Genomic DNA, 16,365 nt, shown 5'->3' with positions numbered 1-16,365 from the left:
GGGACGGGACGCTTTAATTTATTTTACGTTTTATTTTTACACTGTGACTTTAAAAAATCACTTTTATTCCTATTACTAGGAATGTAAACATCCCTTGTAATAGACTTAGGCAGTACAGAGCCTCTACAATGTGAGATCTGGGGTCAAAAGACCCCAGATCTCACATTTACACTTAAAGTAGTGATGTTTGACATCACTCCGGTCCTACGAGGGCATAAAATGGGGGCCCATCCATGGCGAATTCGCCAATGGGACCACTTTCATTTCAAAGCAGACCGCCCGCTGTTTAAAAATATACTGGGTTTATGGCAGCTATCTGCTGCCATAACCCCGGTATTTAACGTCAAATTAGCGATGTAAATACATGGTGGGCGATCCGAAAGCGGTTAAAGGATAAAAAGTTTATACTTGCATAAAAAAAGTTATGGTAATGCAAAACATGTACTGAAATGCTGGAGGCTCTGAATCTGCCTGGGTGTCACTGAGATAGGGATGTGGGGGAATGAGGTTTCTAGAGGAGGCTGGGAAGCACTGTGGGAGGTTGGGGGGCACTGTAGCGGCACCGTGGGGGCCGAGGACTCTCTGGCGGCACCGTGGAGGCCGAGGACTCTCTGGGGGCACCGTGGAGGCCGAGGACTCTCTGGGGGCACCGTGGGCCACTGTGAGGGGTTAGGTTGGGAGCAGATAGGCACTGTGGGAGATTAAGGGATCTGCAGCTAGCTGGAGGTATGGGAGAGAGGAGGCCACAACCCCGTGTTTGAGAACCACATTATTGCACAGAGCATCAGAAATAAAATAGTGAAAACGATTCCACTCTAGAAGCTGCTACATGAACCAATCATTAAGCCTGTACCCTAAATACAGTGATATAGTATTAATGTTCTACCAGTTTGGACTTTGAACTAAAAATAATTGCTTGGTTTCAATCATTTTAAATTACTAAGCAAAACAGTAATTTCACTTACAGGGGCACCTTGATCTCCCTTAGGTCCAGGAGGTCCCATCAAATAAGGAAAAGCAGTTGGGTCAAGCCACAGGTAATCGTGAGTAAATGGCAGGCTTGTAATGGTCGATGTGGATGAATAAATGCCCCCGGAGGCTGGTTTTGTGTAGAGGACTGAGGATGTGGTTGGTTGGACATTGAGGTTCATGACAGTTTGAATCTTCTGGGACGGAGCACTAGTCCTTTTCTCGGCTGTTTGCTTTGGAGTGGTGGTGTTTGTACTCCTTGGGCTTCCTGTGCTCTTTTTAACCTGCTTGGAAGACGGAGAACTCTCTAGAGGCTTGATGGTTGTTTTTTGGTAGACAGCTTTCTTGGTCACTTTCTCTGGCTGCAGCTTCTTTGTGCTGTTCTGGCTGGAAAGGGCGCCATGTTTGGCGACGTGAGACTGAGGCTGTCCCAGTGCAACGGCAGAGGCTGGAGTTATCCTGAGTGCGTTGGTGGAAGTCCTGGTTGAGACACTTGATAAGAGCTGAGTTCTGTGAGGGGCTGGAGATGTCACGGAAGGCAAGGCTGGGGCTTTGGTAGTTAACTTCACAGGAGTCCTGACTTTGCTGTTGGTTGTCAAGTTTGTTTTTACTGACTGAGGGGAAGCTGTGGTAAGATTGCCTAGAGATTTTAAAATGATCTCTGTGCTTAGAGACAACCTGGCTTCTTGGGGTAGCAGTGGAATCAGAGGTGGCAGATTCGGCCGGTAGGTATCCACTTGCCTGCACTGCTTCTTAAGATATTTACAGTAATTATGAGCTGCCTTGGCGGGAGGATAAATATCAAACTGGCAAACAGTACCTTCAAACTGTATTGACTGCTGGTTAAGCTTTCCCAGCATGAAAACCCCATTAGAATCCAATGTGTCATCTTTCTTTATAGGCAAACTGGCATTTACTCTTTGCTTCCCACAAGAAGTATACAGAGTCACCTTTTGGCCTTGAATATCAATGGCCATATTGTGCCACTGGCCATCGTGGACATTGTAATCAAAATATACAGACTGCTTGTGACCCACATAAACTATAATTTTGCCCGGGATGAACTGCAACCCGAGCTCAAGTTTTTTCTTTTTGCTTCGGACCGCGAATAAGAATGCATTGTTAATACGGTGAGAGAGCAGGCTCAGCACCAAAGTGAGATCCGTTCCTAAGCTAGGCGGGATGACTGCATGAACGGGGGCTTCTACACGCGCTCTCTGCGTCAAAATGAATCCCGATTTGTCTGGTATGACCCCTTCGGGAACTCGGCGGCTGGATGGCTTGCTTCCCATGAGGCCCAGCTTCTGAAGAACGTCCACATCTGAAACCCAAAACCATAAATAGGTTAAGACCACATTCGGTGTAGGCAGGAACAAAACAAGTTACGTTAAAAGAGAAGAAAGGATTCTCGGAGGTCAGACATACAGTCACACATTCCTATGGTGCATCTTGCTGAATGACTGACAAACAGCTGCAACTGCTTTGGCCTGCCTAACAAGAACCAGTTCAAGGGTATTATTAGCCCCCGGCAACATTTCAGCCTTCTGTTACCCTATAAACCGAAGTCTAGATGCCAGTCACGTACGAGGAATTTGAAAATGTTTTATAGAATGAGGACAAGATGAAAAATTAGCATTATGTACAGTATATTGGTGAAATAACCTATCATAAAAGTGGTATGTAACTCTTCAGTCTTAATAGACATCAACACCTGGAAGTTGTAATGGGCAACAAAAAGTGGATATTTGATTGGCTGCTACAGATTAAGAGTCGGTTCACACTGATCAGACTCGAAGTTGCCCCGACTTCGGGCGACTAATGAAGTCGCCCGTGCAGCGCGACTTCGGCGCGGCTTGCAACGACTTCCCATAATGGAAGTCAACGCATGTCGCTCCGACTTTGCCAAAAAATAGTGCAGGACTTGAGTCGCTCTGATTGGAACGGTTCCATTGCACAGCATTGGAAGCTACTTGTCAGGCGGCCAAGTCGCCTGACAAGTCGGATCAGTGTGAACCGATAAAAAATAAATAAATAAAAAATACTGGATTAAAGCTGGATTATCAAAAAAAAGAATTAGCATTTTGTCCCGATGGTACCTAACGCCCTATAGGTTGTCCCAGTTCTACCCGACACACTCTCCGCTCTGTTGGCGGGATTGTGGCCAGGTAGGAAATTTATATCACATTCTATGGACATGTAAAAACCTTGCTAGCTTTTGGAACCAGGTCTTCGGCCTCATCTCGTTGGTGATACAATCACCAATCAAGCCGAACCCTGCCTTAGCTCTCCTCACTCTAGATATTGATCTGATTCCTAGCACAGCTAGGTGGGTTACATCACATATACTGTTGGTTGCTAGGGCCACCATCACTAGGAGGTGGAAAAACACGGATGCTCCAAATCTATCAGAAGTGGTGGCCTCAGTGAAACTTACATTTGAACATGAGAAATCACTGGCGTTGCGCTCTCACTCTCTTTCAATGCATAATAAACACTGGGAACCATGGATCAATTGGAATGACAAATTATCGTTAATTGTACCTGTTATATCTTCTGACTTACTATACCATATATTGCAAATGTAAACTGTTCTTTTATGTTATATCTCGACATATTGAATGCATTTCATGTAACTGCTGTTTTAAAACTAATAAAAATTTATTTGGAAAAAAAATTAGCAATTTTTTGCACTCTTTTGGAAGCTAGTTCAAGAACAGATATCTCGAAAACATAGGGCAACGACAGGCACTATTGCATTATGGAGCAGATTTTATTCCTGGTTCAGGAACAACCTTTTTTTACAACTTACTGGACTTGCAAAACAATGAGAAGAGCAGTGGCCACAGGGCCGGTACGGCAAAATGGACTTTGTGACTAACATGGCATCAATCCATCACAGAACAACTAGCTTGCTGCATGTATTTTCTAAGAGGGGTATTTTGAATGTGGTTTATGCACTCAAATCATGTATGATGAATATACAGGAGGTGCCCTTCATCTATTTGGAAATTACACTGCTGGAAACTTACCACACCGAAAAACAGATGAAAGCCGTGTCACTGAAAATATCAGCACCACAGAACTCTCCCTAAAGAGCATTAGAGCATCTTAAAGCCCTAAATGTTTCTTTTTATACAGAAGGGGTTAATGGTTTTCTGAAACTGCACAGGGTAAAGTTATGCAAAAGATTGTACACTGTGGAGTTCCCCTTTAAACATGCCCACATGTTGGCAATTATCTCATTACAAGCGATGCCTCCATACCAGGAGACAGCTCAGTGTGATGTTTCGGAGATGAAAGTGAGGATTATTGTGGATGTACTGTGCGATTTTCCGACAATCATCCCCTGCTCGTCACCAGACTTACTGAGCTACTAACACATTACAACTAATAAAACATGACACTTATGTCCGCATTCAGAACAAACCATCTTGGGTTTTGCAGCCTCATTGATGTTCAGAGGATGTGGGTTTTTAAAGAGGAAGACCAGTCACGTCCAATAACTACTTGTGTTTTCCGGACTGTACCCTAGCGCAGACATATGGGGTATTAATAGTAGTCATCCCCAGAGGGCTAGATTGACCCCACTCTCTGCTTCACATACTGGTCTACACTATAGCCGTGTCGTTCTGCCAAAGGGGGTGGACATGTAAGACTTAAACATAAAAAAATTTGCATTCCCTACAAGGCCTGGGTCTACTTAATAAAAAAAAAAAAAAAAAAAACAGTGCCTCAACATCACGTGACAGACATTACAATGATCTTCATTTTAAATCCAGATTCAGGTCAGGCAAACAGCATGTGGAAACATAGGCTTATGCATTTTGAGCCTCAGATGAGTCCCAGAACACATAACCTTCTATTGCTCTATGTTCATTCCCTGATTTTATTATGGGTATGAAAATCAGTTTACAATAGATGTTCTCTTTTAGACCAATTCTAAACTGCTGTATCAATAACCTTCAATAATAACAATGCAACTAATGCAATTAAGATACAAAAAAGATAAATTAATTAGTGATTGACCGATATCGGTTTTTCGGCCATTGCATATCGGTATCGGCCGATATTTTCGCACATTTTTTTTTATTTTTTATCACTTGACAGGTACTCTTGTGGAGGGATCTGGGGGTCTAAAAGACCCCTCCTCTGCACTTAAAAGCATTCAAAACGCCAAGTTTGGCTGTTTTGAATGCTGTCTTTTTTAATCTGGCGCCAGACAGTACCCGGAAGTGATGTCATGACATCACTTCATTGCTTCTATCTTTAATTTGTACATATGTGAGTGGATATGCAATAAAACTTGTAAATGGAATTATGCTATGTGACATCATTTTACCCTCAAATGAGCATATTTGGAATATCGGCCAGTTCCGAGGCCGATACAGACATATGGGCAAAAGTCAATATCGGCCCTCAATATATAGGCCTTGCTGATAATCGGTCGATCCCTAAAATTAATCCACTCCTGTATGTGCTCCAACTTGGAGACTCTCAAAACCATAGAGGTAGGACCGCAGTATACAGAGGAGCCTTGACGTGGGCACTGTGGCTTCCATATGTGTTTGCAAATCTGTGCAACAAAGCCCTCTGTTTTGAACTGTTAGACAGGGGGAATGTCGTTTGCAGGCTGGCTGGTGAGAGTGCTGGGTTTTGATTGTTTGTGAAGTGCGTTGCCCTTCCATTTGCACCTTACTTCAAAGGCAAATTATAAAACGGGGCGGTTGTCATCTTTTTGTATAGCTTTTCCATAATTGACACCTGATGACATCAGACACTTGCGGACGAAATGCGTCGGGACTGGGATACGCACTTGCGGTGTGTGGAGCACAGGTGGAACGCAGAACGGCGTCCTCTGCTTGGAAACAGGTCCAACTCAGCAATTTTAAATTGTAAGTTACTATTGAGTTTTAATAAAGCGTTTTATAATATACTACACTATAGGAGGCATTCTTATCTCCCCTGTATGCCCTATCCGGATATCTCTAATATACTATCGGTGGTATCTCTCTAATATACAAATCGGTAGTTCTCACATATGGCATTTAAAGTGGAAACCCTATCTATTGGGACAGCGCACTCATCTTTGATCTAGAGTGTTGATCCACAGCGGTTTTGACTACCTGTACAGGGAGTCAATTTCATCTGGTAAGTTGAATGTGCATGTGGATGTCAGAGGAGGAGACGATTATTCCACGAACACGAGTGGCTGGTTGATTGTTATTCACTAAAGAGATTATTCAATCAACTTGTATGGGACTTTGAGCACTTTATCACATTGCACGTTTAATTTTTGATAATACTTTTTCATATGAGCGCGGTCTACTCTTTTCCTTTATACCATTTATAGGCTATTTGCTTTTAGACAAGTCGCTCTTATTATTTGCATAATTATTTAATAATCCATAATTAATTAGATTTGTTATTCCTGTGCGCAATTGCATAAGTGTTACTAGCACTATTTTTTTCATATTTCCATAATTGTTGCCCATTTTGTGAGCCTTTCCATTGTTGTCAGCAGAGAAAGAACCTGCGCTGATGGAGGCTGCCACTGGTGACCTTCTGTAATGTCTCACTGTTGTGCTGAACCTCACTGGTCAGTAATGCAGAAACAAATCCACGGATCAGAAAATTTGACCTCATTCAGACTTAGAACAAACTTCAATTTTCAAATCTGTAACTCAAAAGCCCTGGAGACAGAGGGTCAGCATGACAGCCAGAGAACTTACACCTTCAAATCGAGATTAGCAATGGCAGCCACTGTAGTTCTCTCATGACATATTCACTATACAGGCAGTCCCTGGGTTACAAACAAGATAAGGACTGTAGGTTTGTTTGTAAATCGAATTTGTTTGTAAGTCGGAACAGGTACATTTTTTAAGTGTAGCCCCAGCTAAAATAATAATTTTTACGTTTTTTGGATCACATAGGGAAGGGTTAACACCCCTGTACCATTTGTTTTGCAGTCTCTACCCCTGTTCAGAAGATTTCCACTCACTTTCTGCCCCTATGACAATTCGATTTTGAAAATGTTGGGTTGTTGTGGAAAGAAGGATTAATGATAAAGCTTCAGTGGGGACACCCTTTTCCCATGAGAACTCTTACAGGGGTGAATTTCTCTTCCTAAGGTTAGATTTCTCTTCACTTCCTGTTGTCTCTCTCTGTTTGTAAGTAGGAATCGTTTGTAAGTCGGATGTTTGTAGCCCGGGGACTGCCTGGCCCTGTACAAGCCAGGCTTGTATTATTAGCCATAATAAAGCGTAATTATAAACTAATGACTAATACAGATCTGATACTTTCAAACTATTTTCCATTATAAAGCATTGCTTGACACATCATTGGAAAAATAATTTGGCTGAACTCAACTGAACTGATCATCTTTATTTATTTAATTTAAATTGTTTGTGTGTCAAAATGATCATTTTGTGCAAACTATTTGTAAAAATAATGATGCTGGTTCACACATGTCCGGCTGCAGTTTGCAGTCTGGTGTCCTGACTCCTGAGCATTTTTTGTTCACCAGGCCCAAAAACACACAGGACCCTTTTCAATAGGGATATGTGCGAACCCGCTCATGTTCACGTTATGCGAATTGGATGTGGTTTAAAAGGCATATATGTAAAGTGAACCCAACCTGGGCCTTCTATTAAAACGATCAGATAACTATTGTATCGTTATATGTGTGGAAAGGAATAGATTGTGTAGATGTGTTAAATGAAATCTGAATGCTATAGTAAATAACCCCAACTTTTGTGATTGCATGAAAAAAATTAACTAAACATACCTTTTCAACTGAACCCTCCGCTTTGTATAAACGTGCAGTAAAAAAAATGTGATAAGTGTTTGCATGTTTTTTTTTTTCTAAAATCCAGTTAACTACTTGCCATCCGCGCTACAGCCTATATACGGCTGCAGCGCGGACTCGAATTTTCGGGAGGCCGTTTTTAAACGGCCTCCCAGTGACACGCCCCCCGCGCGCTCCCGCGAGCGCGCAGCGGGGAGAATCTGTGTCGGCCGTGTCCCTTGGACACGGCCGATCACAGATCGTGGTGAATGGCCAATCACAGCGGCCATTCACCACGTGATCGGATCATCCAATGAGAGATGATCTCATATGTAAACATATGAGATCATCTCTCATCGCCGGCGCTCCTTCCTCACACGGAGCCTGCAGTGTGAGGAAGGAGGGAGAGCTGCACAGCGCCAGGGACAAAGAGACATGTAATCAGGGCACTGATCACCAGTGCCCTGATTACTACAAGGTAAAAACATACACACAGTGCCCCCCCATCAGTGCCCACAGTGCCCGCCATCAGTGTCCCCATCAATGCCCACAATCAGTACCCATAGTGCTGCCAGTCAGTGCCCATCAGTGCCTGCTCATCTAGGCACTGATAAGCACTGACTGGCAGCACTATGGGCACTGAGTGTGGGCACTGATGGTGCTGCCCATCAGTGCTGCCCATCAGTGCCACCCGTCAGTGTCCATCAGTGCCATCCGCCAGTGCCCATCAGTGCCGCCTCTCAGTGCCCAGCAGTGCCGCCCGCCAGTGCCGCCTCTCAGTGCCCAGCAGTGCCACCTCAGTGCCCAGCAGTGCCACCTCTCAGTGCCCAGCAGTGCCACCTGTCAGTGCTCATCAGTGCCGCCTATCAGTGCCGCCTATCAGTGCCCCCTATCAGTGCCACCTATCAGTGCCGCCTATCAGTGCTCATCATTGCGGCATATTAGTACCTCCTCATCAGTGCCCATAAGTGCCACCTCATCAGTGCCGCCTCATCAGTGCAGCCTATCAGTGCCCATCAGTGCCGCCTCATCAGCGCCCTTCAGTGAAGGAGAAAAATTTATTTTCAAAATTTACTCACAGAAAATAAGAAACTTTTTTTTTTTTTTTCAAAATTTTCTGTCTTTATTCTTTTTTTTTTGTAAAAAATAAAAAACCCAGAGATGATTAAATACCACCAAAAGAAAGCTCTATTTGTGTGAAAAAAATGATAAAAATTTCAAATGGGTGCAGTGTAGCATGACCGCGCAATTGTCAGTCAAAGTGTGACAGCACTGAAAGCTGAAAATTGGCCTGGATGGGAAGGGTGTTTAAGTGCACAGTAGGCAAGTGGTTAATATAACTGGTTACATATTGCATGCAACATGCACCGAGGAGTGTACATAGGTCAATAGTAAAGATGACAATGTCCTTCTGAATTCCTGACTTAGAATGCCTTGTGCATTAATGGGCACACACTGCACACAATGTTCAAACATATCCTCAAGCAGCATCTGGTTCCTTTATAACCTAAAATGAACTTGCTCAACCTGGTTTTCATCCTAAAATCATGGATGTTTATAAACTTATGCCTCGTTTCCACTGAGCGGTATGGTTCAGTTCGGTTCGGTACGGTACACAATTTTTACCGTTTCCATTGTCAAAAGTTGTGAATGGTAACCTAATTCCGAACTGTACCGTACCACTTTTTTGGGACTCTTTTGTTGGGGTACAAAGTACATTAGTACTGTACCAACAGGGAGGAGTTACACTGTTGAGGTACTGTTGAGCTGAGGTACTGTTGAGCTGAGGTACTGTTGGTGGTGAAAACGCAAGCCTGATCAAGGTGTACCGTTCCGATCCGTACTGAACTGAACTGTACCGCTCAGTGGAAAGTCGGCATTAGTGCTCCGAGGCACAGTGGGTGAAATGCTTCTCTCTCATAGATGCAGGTGTCAATACGAAATGACACTGTTCTGAGCAATAAAGACATTAATTTTGGTGCATTCAGCTCTGACCTAAGTGACATTTTTTTCAACAAGGATAATGGCTGAACTTCCAGAGGAGTCTTCATCTAATTCTGGGTAACATAGGGCACAGAGGTAAAGCCTCTTACATGAGTGAGCAGTGTGGTCCAGAGGTGTTGTCTTTACCATGTTCACCAATGCTTGGTGTGCAGTCAATTCCTAATGAATTTGTCCACCCTTGTTCATCCTGGTTTTCAGCACAAATTCATGGGTGTTTATGAACTTAGTGCTCCTAGGCAATTGGAAAAGGACTTCTGCACCAAATGCTCACAGACTAAATGTCCACCCAGAAAGTTCAGCCAATTTCTTTGTTGAACATGATGTCTGTTGAGTCAGTGCTGAATGCACCAAAATTACATTTCCTCAATGCTGAGAACAGTGTCTGTGAGTACTGAACCTGCATCTACTATACTGAGTGATGGCGAACCTTGGCACCCCAGATGTTTTGAAACTACATTTACCTGGGTGGGTTATGTGGGTGAAATGCTGTGATGGCAAACTTTTGCAACCCAGATTTTTTTGGAACTACATTTCCCATGATGCTCAACTACACTGCAGAGTGCATGAGCATCCTGGGAAATGTAGTTTCCAAACATCTGGGGTGCCAAGGTTCGCCATCACTGCGTCTAGTAGATGCAGGTTCAGTACTCACAGACACTGTTCTCAGCATTGAGAAAATGTAATTTTGGTGCATTCAGCAGTGACCCAACAGGCATCTTCTTCAACAAAAAAATTGGCTGAACTTCCAGGGTGGGCACATAGTCTGCGAGCATTAGATGCAGAAGTCCTTTTCCAATTCTGTGTATTATAATAAAGACACAGAGATATAGCCTCTTACATTGGTGAGCAGTGTTGCCCTGAGGTGCCGTCTCAACCAAATACTTGGTGTACAGACTATCCTTAATAAAATGAACCTCCCTCTATCATCATAATTGCTTGTCTTGTCTTATTCCCATGTCAGCATTCCCAACAATCACACAGACCATCAGATGGGCCTTTTTGTAGTTACATGAGAAGCATATTTATACCCTTTAATTTGGCGTCTTTGATTCTTGTTTGTGGCAATTAGTGGCTGCCATTTTTTTTTCTATGCTAGAATTCCGGCATTCAGGAACATGGGAATAAAAGCCTGGCCGATTCAGCAGAAAAAAAAAAAACACAACATATAACAGACAGTTGTTTGTGTGTTGGTATGAGGGGTGGTGTGTATACTGTATTACCCCCCCTTCTTCCCAATCTGTACATTGCTTACAGTTCAACAAACAAACCATTTACCTTCAGCTGCTCCCTGAGAAATATCCAGGCAACAGGAAATATATAGAATTATCCAAACAAAGAGCGATCTCCTAAAAGGGAAAAGAAGAAAGAAGGCCTTTAGGATGATGAACAATAATTACAAATAATTGGAAAGCAATACATAGGCACATGCTGCACACATATGTCATCCATGGCTTACAACTAAGGCTCACAGTACGTTCTACCAGTCAGGAGGAGAATTATGGGTTCTTTCAGGAAGAATAAGGGTCCATGCACACTGGCTTAAAGTTTGACACATTACTTGTACCTATAGGTAAGCCTATAAGGCGGCTAACCTGTAGGAAGTGTAAATATTTTCTAAAACGGGCAACGCTTAGGAGATACAGTATTTACATTACATGGAGCCAGTGACATCACTGGCGCATGTGTTCTGAATGAACGTCCGGCCTTGCCGCTCCTTCTGAGCCCTGTGCCATAACCGGCGGGTCCTGCACGGGAGTGACGTCATTGCGACTCCGGCCAGTCACAGCGCTAGAGTCCGTAAACCCGGAAGCAAGACGGGAGCCACATTATGCCTTTACCTTGCAGGGTTTAAAAAAAATAAATAAACGATTCAAAATCACTATTTCTACAGGAGTTTTGTGTAGAAGCAGCTCAATGTTACCCTATGTGTCCATGCACATTAGGACCATTACAGGCATATTTTAAGCTCAACGTGTAAAAGCAGGCAAAAAAAAAAAACACTTCTAGTTTGCATTTCCGATTGGAGCTTTCTGGCAGAAAGTGTAAACTCTATATAAGTGTTTTTTTTTTCTGCCAAGGGAACAGACGTTTTTTTAAGCCCAATGTGCGTGGGGCCTTATGGTGGAAGAACTTTAAAAGTTCTCTACACCCCAAACTGGAAAACTGGATTTTTGTAAGAACTTACAGTAAAATCCTTTTCTCTTGAGTCCATTGACAGACGCAGCTCTCATACTTCTTATCCATTGGGTTACGCTGCCCCCTGCAGGAGTAGTACTAGGCAGGAAAAAAAGCAATTCCCCCACGCCCACGGGGCTGTCCCTATAGGCATAACCCCACACACTCTGCTCCAGCAAAACAGTTTCGTTGCAAGCAGTGGAAGAAGACACAAAGCCATCCCCCAAATCAGAGGGGCAGGTGCTGTGCCTGTCAATGGACTCAAGAAAAAAGGATTTTAACGCAAGTTCTTACAAAAATCCAGTTTTCTATCATCCATTGACAGACGCAGCTCTCATACTTCTTATCCATTGGGATGTTCCAAAGCAGTGTAGGCACGAGGGGTGGGGAGAACGCAACCACATAGTAAACATAAACTCCAAAGGCTAAACTTAGCCAACTAGATAACAAGAAGCTCAACCAGGAACAACAGGAGCTCACCTATGAATGAAAAAAACCCCTAAAGAGAAATAAATGATTCTCTTATGAAACAGCAGCCTGCAAAACCTTGCGGCCAAAGGAAGCATCCAAAGATGCCAACAAATCTACCTTGTAGAATTTCATAAAAGTGTGCACAGACGACCAATTCGCTGCTTTACAAACTTGCAGTACGGAGGACTGATGGCAAAAAGAATAAAAAAATGGAGACCGAAGTCCCAGCAGGAAAACTAGGTCCTACTCCTTCACTAGGCAGAAACAAACTGTTTTGCTTGAGCAGGGTGTGTGGGGTTATGCCTATAGGGACAGCCCCGTAGGTGTGGTAAATTGCTTTTTTTCCTGCCTAGTACTACTCCTGAAGGGGGCAGCATAGCCCAATAGATAAGAAGTATGAGAGCTGCGTCTGTCAATGGACAATAGAGAAATATGGTCTTCCTGTAATCTACAGAAACACCGACATATATACCCATGTCAAGGCAAAGTATGGTCTTACTGTAATCTATAGGAACACCCACATGTATGTGCTGAATCATAGGCCGAGGCCTCTATGTTTATTAATCACTTTAAGACCAGAAGGATTTGCCCCCTTAATGACCAAGCCCTATTTTGCGATTCGGCACTGCGTTACTTGCGTAACAGGCAAGTGGTTAAAATATTAGAAATGGGATTTAGCAAGGTTTATTTTGCTGAGTGCTGGGAATTTTTATAATGCAATATTTCAGTAATGGTCAACCTGAGTCACTGGCTGGCTACAAGTAGTTTTAGAGAACTCCCCTACCGAGTCTCTGGCTCTGACCTCTCACCATGATGTATTGTTTTCCCTGATGAAAAAGGATGAGTTTCGCTTCGCTTTTCCTGATATATTCTCCATAAATGTTAAGCAAATGAAAAATGCAACAACACAAGACCTCATTATAATGATTATTGCAGACAGACATCCTTAGTCACTTTGCATGGGAAAATCTCAGCGCTAGAGTCTCAGGACATAGAAAAAGCCAGTTGACTGACTATATACAATAACTTCACCATTAAAGCTAAATCCAAAAGATATGCTGGTAGGTTAACTGGCTCCTGTTTAAATTGGCCCTAGTACACGAATGCGAGTTAGGGACCTTAGATTGTAAGCTCCTTGAGGGCAGGGACTGATGTAAATGTACAGTATATGTGTAAAGTGCGGTGTAAATTGACTAAACTGAAATAAAAACTCCAGGAATTCAGCGACTATGTACAATATGCTAAATTACTAGGGGTCAAATCCAAATCCGGTGCTTGCCACCAAGTGAACTTCTCTTTAACCACTTCCCGCAAACCAACGTACATGTACTGGGGTGATGCCTGCAGCTAGAGTTAGCCAGTACCGTTTTTTTTTTAGAGCTGGCAGTTGGCTTTGATACCAACCAATTCGGCTCAGCAGCCGCTCAGCCGTTATCCAGGGAACCGGGAGGGGACCTCCCCTCCCGCCACTCTGCCTGGATCTCTCGTCCCACCAGGAAACCCGAGCAACCAGCTGGCACGTCAGCCGGCTGGTCAGAGTCCCGAACAAAGCTAGCTTCCATTTCGATCCAGTCTCCGAGGAAGTAACCCGGAAGCAACGTCACTTCCAGTTTATTTGGCTGCCTATGGAGCAGGTTTTAAAAAATTGACAGTATTCAAAAACGCAGATTTTGCCATTTTGAATATTTTCAAGTACAAAAGGAGGGATTTGGGGTCTTTTAGACCCCTGATCCCTGCATAAAGAGTATCTGTCACTGCCTATTACTGTCACATGGGATGTTTACATTCCTTGTGACAGCAATAAAAGTCAGATTTTTTAATGGAACAAAAAAAGCATACATTCGCGCCTGCAAATGTAAATGGTGAGGCATCGCCGCGATCATCAGAGCGAGAGCAAAAATTCTACCAAAAGACCTCCTCTATAACTCTAAACTGATAACCTTTAAAAATTTTGAAAGCGTCACCGATAGAGATTTTGAAGTATCGTAGTTTGTCGCCATTACACGAGTGTGCGCAATTTTAAAAGGTAACATGCTAGGCATCTATTTACTCGGTGTGACATCTTTCACAATATACAAAAAAATTGGGCTAACTTTTACTGTATATATACACATATATTTTTTTTTTTAATGCAGTGAAGTGTATTTTTTCCAAAAAATTGTGTTTGAAAGACCGCTGCCCAAATACCATGTGACAAAATATTACAACGACCCTCATTTTATTCTCTGAGTCTTTGCCAAAAAAAAATATATAGAATGTTTGGGGGTTCTAAGTAATTTGCTAGCAAAAAATACTGATTTTAACTTGTAAACAACATGTGTCAGAAACAAGCTTGGTCCCCAAGTGGTTAAAGAGAGTATGCAATCATTTTTTTTTCATCTATTCATCTATTAAATCCTCTGCCTTTGTCGTTAAGGCTAATGACGTCATGCACAGCTCTCTCTCTCGCACTCTCCTGAGAGTTTGTCAGCAAGGTAGGAGTGATGAATCATAGGAAAGCTGCAGAGTTAGAGGGGGCTGGATGAGGGTGGAGCTAACAGGAGATTGCAGAGATCCATGAGTATTTATAAAGAGAGGAGAAATGTGCAGGCACGTATGTGTGTGTGCCTCTGTGTAAATCCAGAAAGTGAACAGGCAGCAGCTTCAGCTGCCCACAGTTAAAATGGCTGCAGCCAGACTTAGTGGAGGAAGATTTCTGCAGCATATTTGGCAAGTACAGAATCACAGTTATATATAAAATAATATATAAAGTGGTTGGAGGGAAGTTTCAGAATGGCAAAATTGTTTTTATTACAAATTATCTGAGCAGACTGTAGTTCCTCTTTAAATTTACAAATTGTTTTTTTTTTTTTACTGAGCGCCGGAAACATAGCTATTGCTATAATTCCAGTGCTGGACTTCCTGGTCCTAGTTACTGCAGCTGCAGCAATGTCCCATGAAGCTGCTGTGCCTACCCCATCCCCTCCCCAGTCACAGAGCGCTTTGTATTATGTGCCCTAATTTATAAAATACAAAGGCTTCTGTGAATGAACAGCAGAGGGGAGGGCCTGCACAGGTCTGCTGTATGAGAGAACAGCATCTCTCCTGCCAGAGCTCTGGTAGTATAGCGATCAGCTGTACTCTCTGCAAGACTGTCAGATATACACTAACGAGATAGGCCCTCTAGGTGGCATGGACATTGTTGGACTTAAACTCATGCCAGCAGAGTTCACAAAATGGATGAATTCCCAGGATTCAGCTTTTACAAAATATGAATTGAGTTTGGCACAAATTAACAAGTGGGTGCTAAATAGTCCTGTGTGTTCCTTACAGAAATGTTCCAGTATGCCCACAAATCTCTGCATGATTTAGATGTGGTCTGGCGATAAACTGTAGTTTGGTAATCTGGCATAATCTGTCGTTGGATACTTTGACACTGTAATCCTAGTGAGAAATCTCACATCTGAAAAAAAGCTTGTCCATTTGACTTAAAGCTTAACTCTTAAAGTGGTAGTATACTCCTCTTTTTAACTTTTACCTACAGGTAAGCCTATAATAAGGCCTATAATAAAGCTTACCTGTAGGTAAAATTAATATATCCTAAACCTACACGGTTTAGGAGATATTCACCCTGCATGCAGTCGCCGACACCGGCGAACCTTCAGAACTCTTTGCCGGAAAGTGAACTCCCATGCGCGAGAGTGACGTCATCGCGACTCCGGCCACTCACAGCGCCGGAGACCGCCAAACGCGGGAGAGACACCGAGGGAACATGATAGCCCTCTCAGCGGTGTCCGGGCGAACGTGTGGGGGCTTCGTTCTAATGTAGTTCATAATGTGCTAGTATGCGATTTATAAGATTTTTCACACTTATATGAGAAGTGAAGTGCTTGCGGCATTTTATTTGTTCTATTTAGGGAGGTTGCTCACGGAATTCTTTGTTTTATTTGGATACTACCGCTTTAACTCTGGGATAAAGAAAT

At 43.0% G+C, this 16,365-nt stretch overlaps 1 protein-coding gene across 1 annotated transcript in view; it reads right to left on the bottom strand.

The window, feature by feature from the left end:
• The window catches only part of COL27A1 (collagen type XXVII alpha 1 chain), a 582,809-nt gene that overhangs the window by 508,854 nt on the left and 57,590 nt on the right, over positions 1-16,365 (bottom strand). The window contains exons 2-3 of the mRNA XM_082264626.1: positions 11,033-11,103; positions 966-2,290 (exon numbers count right to left, since the gene is read on the bottom strand). Of these exons, the coding sequence (XP_082120752.1) occupies positions 966-2,290; positions 11,033-11,103 (1,396 nt within the window). The remainder of the gene's footprint in view (positions 1-965; positions 2,291-11,032; positions 11,104-16,365) is intronic.

Source organism: Pelophylax lessonae (genome assembly GCF_965119305.1).
Source record: "Pelophylax lessonae genome assembly, chromosome: 7".
Classification (NCBI taxonomy): domain Eukaryota; kingdom Metazoa; phylum Chordata; class Amphibia; order Anura; family Ranidae; genus Pelophylax; species Pelophylax lessonae.
Note: the sequence above shows the minus strand (reverse complement) of the source record. Positions and strands in the feature narration are given on the sequence as shown.